Below are 9,831 nucleotides of genomic sequence, written 5' to 3' on the forward strand. Positions count from 1 at the left end.
AGGAACAAATTCATAAATCAAAATTGTAAATGTTTATAACTTTCAAAAAATTACATAGTATTAAGAATAATATATATATATAAAAAAAACAGATTGGGAAAATGCTAATAGCTGAAAAAATCTGAATGGCTGGCAATGAAGTTTGGAATTGTGAGCCAGAGTAGATTTTGACCCAGGTCATATGATAAAACTTCTATTGGTATTTTTTTTTCTAAAATGAAGACATTTTTATTATACATTATCTTTTTATAAAGGAAAAGTAACCCTACACAAATAAGAAAATACATCTGACTGATCAATCTACCATCATTCCCTTGTTTCCCCATTTATAGGACTTGATAACCATGAAGGTCCTCATCCTTGCCTGCTTGGTGGCTCTTGCTCTTGCAAAGGAGGTATGTGCAGAAAAAAATTCCTGAATAATTAGCATATAGCAGACTATCTGGCTACTTATAGAGAATAACATCACTGACATTTTTTTTTACTGTACAAATAATTAAGAATTTCTGTAAAACTTTTTCAGCTGCTATGAAAATCATTTATGTTCACGCACCATTTCAACAGCTTTATATAGGGCTCCAAAGCTGGGCCAAATGCTTTCTACACCAATGTGCCTCCATTTCTAAAGGAAAGCCAAACAAATCAATAAGTACAAACAAAACAAAAAGAAAGAAAAATAAAAACAGCAAAAAAGTATAATATTGCACAAATACAATTGCACACATGTGCAACCTAGATAAGTATATCTTATTCCAGTGATAAAACATATGTATCTCTTACTCTAGAGCACTGGGCCAAATCTTATATGTATCTATCCAAAGATATCCAAAGGATGGAGTATAAGCAATAATCACAACCATAATCATAAATATATTGATAATGAAAAGTATTTGATACAAATTGAAGTAACTCCTTTTCTGTTACCCATCAAAAACTCTGTTCTTAATTCAGGTAAAATAAAAATATACCATTAAAAACCTATTAATCATAAAAGACATTACAGCAATTGCTCTTCAAGTCTTTAGAAAGGCATGCAACGTTTTTTTTTATTTCTTAAATTTATAAAAGAGATAGTTCTGCATAAAAGATGTAAAAATTAAGTAGGAAACATATTTAATAATTAATTAGCTACACAAACTAAAATGGTGATTTTTATCTTTACAGAAGCAAGAACTCAGTGTATCCTGTGAGGTAAGATTTTTATTTGGAGAAAACTTACCACCTATACAATGATAATATTCTCTGCTGTTGTAGAAGTCTTAGCTGATTGTTGATTTTTTTTACCCCCACAGACTGTAGAAAGCCTTTCAAGCAGTGAGGTAAGACAACATTCTTTCAGAAGCAATTTTCTAATTTTAGAGCAGTAAATGTGGTGCTAGCTTTCTATTGTTAGATCACAGCAGTTAAGCTAATATAGCTTTGTTGTGACATATAAGTTCTGGTGTAACCTTGCTTTTTATAAGGGTAAGGTCAGAATAAATATCTGGAGAATTCAGTATTCAGTATTCTAGAACTTTCTAAGTTGGCTCGCTACTTGAAATTATGTCATTTTGCTTCATTTTTTTCTTTTTAATGAACCCTACAGTCAGTACTGTGTCTGGAACCCTGTCTACTCTGACTTCATTCACTTTGAACATTTATAGAGCACCTTCTGTAGATCAGACGTTGACTAGGAACTGTGGTACAACCTGAAAAGACAGGGATGCCAATGATAGCTAAGAGCTTGCAAAGTAGTGGATAGGCAGAGATGCAGTAAGATATATTTTGCATAATTACAATAGTCACGTTAGTAAATAAGAAGCAGTCAGACTTAGTGTGGTCTCATATCTATCTGGGAGAGTCAGATAGATATTTACTCTTGCACCACTCGTTTTGGGCATGTCCTCACCTATTAAGTAAATGGCACATCAATATACTTCGTCTCTTTGCAAGATAATGTATTAATTGTTATTAGGATATGTTTTTGATGTGTGTTTGTTTTTTAGAATCAGATGAGGTTTTAGATAGAGATCATGTGTTGTCAGAGGAGGAAGCATGGCTGTAGAGAGAAATTAGCATCTATTAGACGCCTCGTTTTATACTACGTTCACTAATTTTCCTTTTCCTCTTGGCTATATTCATCTTACTTTCCTTTACATAGCTTATACAGAACAGTGTAATATATATATATTTTAGCAATTATCCTGATATTATTAAAGGTGTCCACATAATCTATTAAATGCCTTTGGTTTCTGATTTACACTGAAAAATAAGAATCATTCGCTAAAAGTCCAATTTTATTTTCTATTTTCTGAAGGAATCTGTTACACATGACAAGGTAAAACTTTCATACATAAAATATATGTATTTCTGAAATTCCCTATGCTTGATTTTTCCAGATGGTAACTTTCTTTTATATATGATTTGTTTTTAGCAGAAAATCGAGAAGGTTAAACATCTGGAACAGAAGCAAAGAGAGGTAATTTGTTCATGATGAGTACATTTCTAAAATTGTGAAGTACAATATACAAAAAAATTTTTGTAATATATATGTTTAGTCTAAAGAATGGTGATGAAATAAATGTCATGTGCCTGCCAACCAGTATAAGAAATGAAACATTAACAAAGTCATTATATTTTCTAAGACATAAATGCATTTTTAAGCACATAATTTCTAGAATATAGAGCAAATAACTAATAATATTACCAGTGGTGTATGTTTTCAGTAAATGTATATTGGCAGATTCAATGGCAGCTAAAAAAATGTATCTTAGCAGATACATTTCTAGGTTAGGAACTATGTTCCTTTTATTCTCAAGGTGAATATAATACTGAAAGGAGAAAGGACAGCTGGTAGAAGATCAATGGAGAATTTGTGTCATATTATCTTTATTCCCTATGGACAATACAAAATTTTATATTTAATTAAATTACATTTATAGCAACATATTTACATAATTATAATATTTCAGCTTCCCTGTTTATGAATGATTTGGTGCTCACACAAAATATTTTCTGAATCAAATTGAAATTCAAAAATTGATATCTCTTGAAAGACTCGAGAAAACTACCTTCTCCCAAGGGAAGTCATGCTAGAAGTTGGCCAGTGTTAAGTGACTCTCTGAAGACACAAATTAAGACCAATTTTTTATTAAAACAAAAATAAACCTTGGAGTTGTGCCACTAAGGCTTTTAAACTCAATATCCCTTCATTACATGAAAAAAAATTGGTATATTATCAACACACTTAAGTTGAAAACCAACGCTCTCTGAAGACCAAAAAGTGTACAGCTACAGCTATGCAGACAACTTAGGAAAAGATAAAAAAAAATATTGAAATCCCCAAATATTGATTCACTTTGGCCTGTGTTATTCATCCATGAAGTAAGTGAGTGGGTTAAGGAGAAATACCTCCAAGAGCATCATATTCATTTTTTCTTCATGACACAAGATAATTTCTTAATCACAAGTGAAAGATTTTGTACTCGTTATGGCTGTCCAAAAGAGAGAAGATGAATTCATCATGAATGGCAATTGTAGGTGAATCGCGGACTGAGAGATTCTTTTTTCTTCTTTCCAGAATGAACGCCAGGAAAAACTTAGCCCCTTTATCCAACAGCAACAGCCTCTAGTCTACCCATTTGCTGAGCCCATCCCTTACACTATCCTTCCACAAAACATCCTGCCTCCTCTTGCTCAGCCTGCTGTGGTGCCCACTTTCCTTCAGCCTGAAGTAATGCAAGTCTCCAAATCTAAACAGACCGCCTTTCCCAAGCACAAAGTGATGCCCTTCCTTAAGTCTCCAGTGATGCCCTCTTTCGACCCTCAAAACCCAAATCTCAAAAATCAGGCCCTTGCTCTGTCTCTGCTCCAGCCCTTGATGCCCCAGTTTCCTCAGCCTATTCCTCAGACTTCCGTGCTTCCCCCTCAGTCCCTGTGGGCTCCTCTTCAGCCCAAAGCCCTGCCTATTCCCCAGCAAGTGGTGCCCTACCCCCAGAGAGCTATGCCCCTCCAAGCCCTCCTGCTCTACCAAAACCCCACCGCCCGCCAGTTCTACCCTGCGACTCAACAGCCACTTGCTCCAGCCCACAACCCCGTTATTGTAAGTGCAAATTTATGTACTTTTCTGTTTTGCTCATAATGTGTATGATTTCGCTCATAATGAGTTGGTAGAATGAGTAAGTGAGATCTCTAACATAATAGATTTATAATGAATGGATCCAAAAGGCACATAGTTTATATCAGTGATTCTCAATGCTACTTATACAATAGAATCACCTGGAAAACTTTTTTTCCCCCCAAATCCCAATGTGTAGGCCTACCCACAGAGACTCTTATATAATTGTTCTGATTGTCTATGTAGAAGATATTGAGTGTTAGGAAGAAATGATTGCAGAAATTCTGATTTAATTGGGCTGCTGAGAATTTCGATTTAGATAAAGAGAATTAAAGTTCACTAAAACCAGAATTAAACTTGATAATCTGATTGGAATAAAAAATAGCTATTATTTTCCGTGGTTTCAAAGTTTTCCCTGTGCATAGGCCTTTGTTCACATCTTGTTTTTGCTATATGTACCTATGAGGGCAAAAGATTGAGATGATTATTTCATTACTTACAACATTTTTAAGGCAAGTGTTCTTCCCCAAAGATGAATTCTATATTTATTTGTATTTGTTTCTTTCCAAGGTCTGAGAGGATTTCAAGATTGATGCCCCTGCCTCATTTTTGGTAAGTTGTGGGAGTTTGGAAATTAGACTGATGATTTTTATATTTGATGTCTTTTAGCATTTCATTTTGCTACAGAAGCCCAAGATAGTGGCAAATTCCATTAATTCACAAATTTACATATTAATTAGCAATTTATTCTCAATAGTTGACTATTATTTACTGACCTGAAATTATGCATCTTTTGCATTCAAATAACTTTAATTTCATTAAATTATGTACTATTGACAGATTTGACTGGCTTGCTTTCCAGGTCCTATATACTTACATTTGATTATCATTATTTTCAGGAAAAACAGAAAATAGGTTTCCTTTTACTTTCATGTAAATATATTTGAGCTTTTGTTAAAGACCAATTTACATTCTTATTTCTAATTTAGGCTTCATAAATTTTGTACATAATTCACTTAAAATTGTTTAATTCATGAGCCAAAATAAAATTACTCAGTCTAGTGAGAAGTTTAAAAAGGGGAGAGAGGATAGCTTGGGATTCTTAGATACAAAACCTTTTGTGATCATGATAGACTAGACATCGCACTAAATTCCAACAGAGCAGATATTTGGTTCTATAGAAACTTTATATGTCTCCAAGGGAAGGCACAACAGGGTATATTTGCAAAGCAATTTCTTTTATGAATTAATCACACCAAAATTATATATGGAGCGAGGGAATAATTATAATATACAACATAACCAATTCTATATTTGCTCTCTATTCCACAGAATTGACTGAGACTGGAAACGTGGCCTCTTTTCTATCTTTGCATCATGTCACCAAATTTGTTTGGCTCTACATTCCTTTATGACACTCATTTAATTTAAATTTTACTCATAAACTGTTTACACTTTTCAAATTTTAATTTACTATCACAGAAGTTCAATATTGAGTTGAAAATACTAAAAACATATCAAAAACATGTATAAAAATAGCTTCTGGAATTGTGCTTATTATTATTATTTCTTTCAGAATTTATTCCCTTTCCAGTCATTTCAATAAATAATCCTTAAGCATATTTAAGTTGTCCTGTCTTTTTTTTTTTTCTTTTTTTTTTATTTCGGCATATTATGGGGGTACAGATTTTAAGGTTTCAATAAATGCCCATTTCCCCCCCTCCCCCCACAAGTCTGAGTCTCCAGCATGACCATCCCCCAGATGGTGCACATCTCACTCATTATATATGTATATACCCGCCCTCCTCCCCCCTGCCCAATATCTTATTACTGCAGTACCTATGTGACCACTTAGGTGCTGTTCAGTTAATACCAATTTGCTGGTGAGTATATGTGGTGCTTGTTTTTCCATTCTTGGGAAACTTCACTTAATAGTATGGGTTCCAGCTCTAACCAGGAAAATATAAGATGTGCTATGTCACCATTGTTTCTTAGAGCTGAATAGTACTCCATGGTATACATATACCACATTTTATTAATCCATTCTTGGATTGATGGGCACTTGGGCTGTTTCCACAGCCTAGCAATTAGGAATTGTGCTGCTATAAACATTCGAGTGCAGGTGTCTTTTTTGTAGATTGTCATTGGATCTTTTGGGTAGATGCCCAGCAATGGGATTGCTGGATCAAATGGTAGATTCACTTGTATCGCTTTAAGGTATCTCCATATTGCTTTCCACAGAGGTTGAACTAATTTGCAGTCCCACCAGAAGTGTAGGAGTATAGAATTTTTTAATTTCCATCTTGATTTCTTCATTTATGAAGTAATCATTTAGTAGGAGGTTGTTTAATTTCCACATTTTTGTGTAGAAATGTGAGTTTCTGTTAGAGTTGATTTCTACTTTTATTCCACTGTGATCTGAGAAGGTACATGGTATGATTTCTATTTTTTTAAATTTCTTGAGATTTACTTTGTGTCCTAGGATATGATCAATCTTAGAGAATGTCCCGTGAGCTGATGAGAAGAACGTATATTCAGTGGATTTAGGGTAGAATGTCCTGTAGATGTCAGTCAGATCCAGTTGTTCCAAGGTTTTGTTTAAGTCCATTATTTCTTTATTAATTTTCTGTTTGGAAGATCTGTCTTGTGCTGTCAGTGGGGTGTTGAAATCTCCGGTGATTATGGAGTTGCTATTAATCCATTTGCTTAGATCCAGTAAGGTTTGCTTTATGAAACTGGGTGCACCTAATTTGGGTGCATATATATTTAAAATTGTTATCTCTTTTTGTTGAAGTGTGTGCTTCACCATTATATAATGACCCTCTTTGTCTTTCACTACTTTTGTTGGTTTAAAAACTAAATCATCTGAAATTAGAACTGCCATGCCAGCCTTCTTTTGGCTTCCACTTGCCTGGAATACTGATCTCCACCCTTTTAGTTTTAGTCTATATGCATCCTTGCAGGTTAGATGTGTTTCCTGAAGACAGCATATACTTGGCCTGTATTTTCTTATCCATTCAGCCAGCCTATGTCTCTTGAGTGGAGAGTTTAAGCCATTCACATTTATTGAGAGAACTGATAGGTAAGGTAGATTACTGTTCATTCTGTTGGGTTGGATGTTGTTGCTTTGATTTCTCTCTTGAGCCATTGTATTATCTGGCCTTTAATCTTTGGGTTTTGGTTGTTTTTATATTCGTGAGTTTTTATTATGGTGTTCCATGCGTAACACTGTTTTAAGTACTTCTTGTAGGGCTGGTCTTGTCTTGGTGAATTCTCTGAGACTTTGCTTGTCTGAGAATGTCTTTATTTCTCCTTCATATACGAAGCTTAGTTTTGCAGGGAATAAGATTCTAGGCTGGGCATTGTTTTGTTTCAGAAGAATGAGAATGGGGCCCCAGTCTCTCCTTGCTTGTAAAGTCTCATTAGAGAAGTCTGGTGTTATGCGAATTGGCTTTCCCTTGTATGTAACATGGTTTTATTTAGTTGGAGGATCTTATCTTCAATCTCTGTGATTCTTTCTTCTGTTTGATCTACCCTGTTTTTGAGACTTTCCACTGTATTTTGTAGTTCCCTGAATTGATTCTTCATTTCCAGGAGTTCGGTTAAACTTTTCTTCATTGTGTCTATTTCTTTAGTGAACTTTTGTTCTAGGTGCTGGAGGCTTTTTGTGGTTTCTTCTTGAACTTTCGTCTTACAGCTCTTAGAAGGGCCTCTTTAGTTGATATTTTGGTCAGTCTGATGACTGCATGTCATGACGTCTTCCTGTTTGCATTGAATCTCCCAGGGATCCTCTGACCTTCTTGAACTTGTGTATCGAGATTTTTGAGCAAGGCCTGGGAAATTTTCCTCTATTATATCTTCAAGTAGTTTGTCCTACCCTTGGGTGTTGTCCTCTTCCCCTTCTGGTAACCCTATGACCCTCACATTAGGTTTCTTCACATAATCCCACATCTCTTGTAGGCTTTGCTCTTTTCTCTTGTTTCTCTGCTCTATCTCTGTGATGGTTTTATTTAGTTGGAGGATCTTATCTTCAATCTCTGTGATTCTTTCTTCTGTTTGATCTACCCTGTTTTTGAGACTTTCCACTGTATTTTGTAGTTCCCTGAATTGATTCTTCATTTCCAGGAGTTCGGTTAAACTTTTCTTCATTGTGTCTATTTCTTTAGTGAACTTTTGTTCTAGGTCCTGGAGGCTTTTTGTGGTTTCTTTGTGTTGGTTATTGAGTTGTTGTTGTAGGTCGGTGAGTGTTCTTATGATCCACATACAAAATTCCTCTTCTGTCATTTTGGTTGCCTGATTGGGTTGGTGTCTGTTTTTAGGGGGCTGGTGCTCCTCTTTGGGGGTGTGTTTTCCGTTTGGTTCTTCATATTTCCAGAGTTCCTTTGCTGATTTCTTCCCATGTCGATCAGTTGTTGTTTCTTTCCTTTAGGTTTTTGTTTGGGTATTCACACGCCTTGTTTAGTTTCTGAGCCGTTAGGTGGTGTCTGTGGGTGAGATTCGACCACTCCCTGTATAATGAGTCAGTGGGTGCCGTGAAAAGGCTGTGCAGGATGCCGTCCCTGTCAGTAGGTAATGCTTGCTTGGAGAAACAGGCTATGCTGTTGTTTTGTGTTGTTTTGTGTTATCAGCTCTTGTTCTGGGCGGAGCTGGGTTGGGTAAGCCTGCCCTCAGGCCGTTAGCAGGGGTCAAAGTTCTGTTCTCTGCTTCCAGGAAAAGCTGTCAGGGCGAGGCTGGAATGGTTCCGCTCAGCCAGAAAGTCTGCATGTGGGGGTGGGGCTGTCTGAGACCCGCAGTCTGGAGCAGGCCTTGCTTCTTTCCACCCTCCCCAACTCCGCAGCTACTCCTGGGCCTCTGCCAGCAGGCCAGACCACAAGCCACCAGGCCTCCCCGGACTGTGATGACGGCGGGGAGGTTATCTGCGCAGAAACGCCACCTGGGCTGGGCGCACGGCCTCCCTTTGGGGGGATGGTTGCCCTCTAGGATGTTGATCTGCCCCTGGAGGCACACATACCTCAGCAGGCTGTTCACAAATATCTCTTCTGTGCCCTGGGCAATGCTAGACCTCAGTGCATGGGATCTGGTCTGCAGGTCTGACCTCTGGGTCCCAGAGTTCAAACTGTATCCCCACCAGGGAGAGGAGTTCCGGTCCCAATTCACCCACAGGGAGCCTAAGCTGTGTCTATGTCTCTCAGCCTCTGAGTCGGCACCATTCTCCTGGAAACACCGTGCCAGCAGCACCTGGGAGGGCTGGCAGGTAGGGAGCTCACAGTCTGAGTTCCCCTGAGTCAGCTGTAGGGTCCCAAAAGGGAAGGTCCTGTTCCCTGGAGGTGCCTCTGGCTGGTGGCTGTATTGTCTCTCTGGGCACCCGCGGGTAGGGTCGGGGGAGGGGAGAAGGAGGCAATATGGCGCCTGCTGCGCGGCTCAGGTCTGTGCACATGGAGGTGCACAGGGATTTGGGAGTCTGGTGCCGTGTCCGCTACAGGCTCACTGCTCGCTGGCGGCGGCCGTTCTGGGCTGGTGTCCGCAGGTCTCTCCACCCGCTGGGGAGCCACCAGCAGTCCCAAATGCAGGGGAGGGGAAAGGTGATTTATCCACCTCCCCTTCCTGCTGATCTCCAGGCTGCTCAGGCAGTCTCAGCTTCCAGTTCTGCTCCGCAGCCTCCTCCCGTGGAGTCTCCCGGGGTCTCAGGTACCCCTCCTTCCAGCCCTCGTCTGCTGTATGCTAGCCTTCTTGCT

General features: G+C 38.2%; 1 protein-coding gene across 1 annotated transcript; it reads left to right on the forward strand.

Annotated features, from left to right (window-relative positions):
• The first annotated feature begins 344 nt into the window (after window positions 1–344).
• Window positions 345–7,922, forward strand: CSN2 (casein beta). Its single transcript, XM_075997746.1, has 6 exons — window positions 345–395; window positions 1,293–1,319; window positions 2,297–2,317; window positions 2,414–2,458; window positions 3,560–4,081; window positions 7,881–7,922. Exons 1-6 carry the CDS (start codon window positions 345–347, stop codon window positions 7,920–7,922), a joined length of 708 nt encoding a protein of 235 aa, XP_075853861.1.
• Window positions 7,923–9,831: the final 1,909 nt, after the last annotated feature.

Source organism: Microcebus murinus, chromosome 26, assembly GCF_040939455.1.
Source record: "Microcebus murinus isolate Inina chromosome 26, M.murinus_Inina_mat1.0, whole genome shotgun sequence".
Lineage (NCBI taxonomy): Eukaryota > Metazoa > Chordata > Mammalia > Primates > Cheirogaleidae > Microcebus > Microcebus murinus.

Bases quoted from the DNA above. Each gene is read 5' to 3' on its own strand.
- CSN2 (XM_075997746.1), top strand. From the start codon at position 345: ATGAAGGTCCTCATCCTTGCCTGCTTGGTGGCTCTTGCTCTTGCAAAG. The intron at 396-1,292 runs GTATGTGCAGAA...TTACCCCCACAG, and splicing joins CTCTTGCTCTTGCAAAGGAG to ACTGTAGAAAGCCTTTCAAG. The intron at 1,320-2,296 runs GTAAGACAACAT...TATTTTCTGAAG, and splicing joins AAAGCCTTTCAAGCAGTGAG to GAATCTGTTACACATGACAA.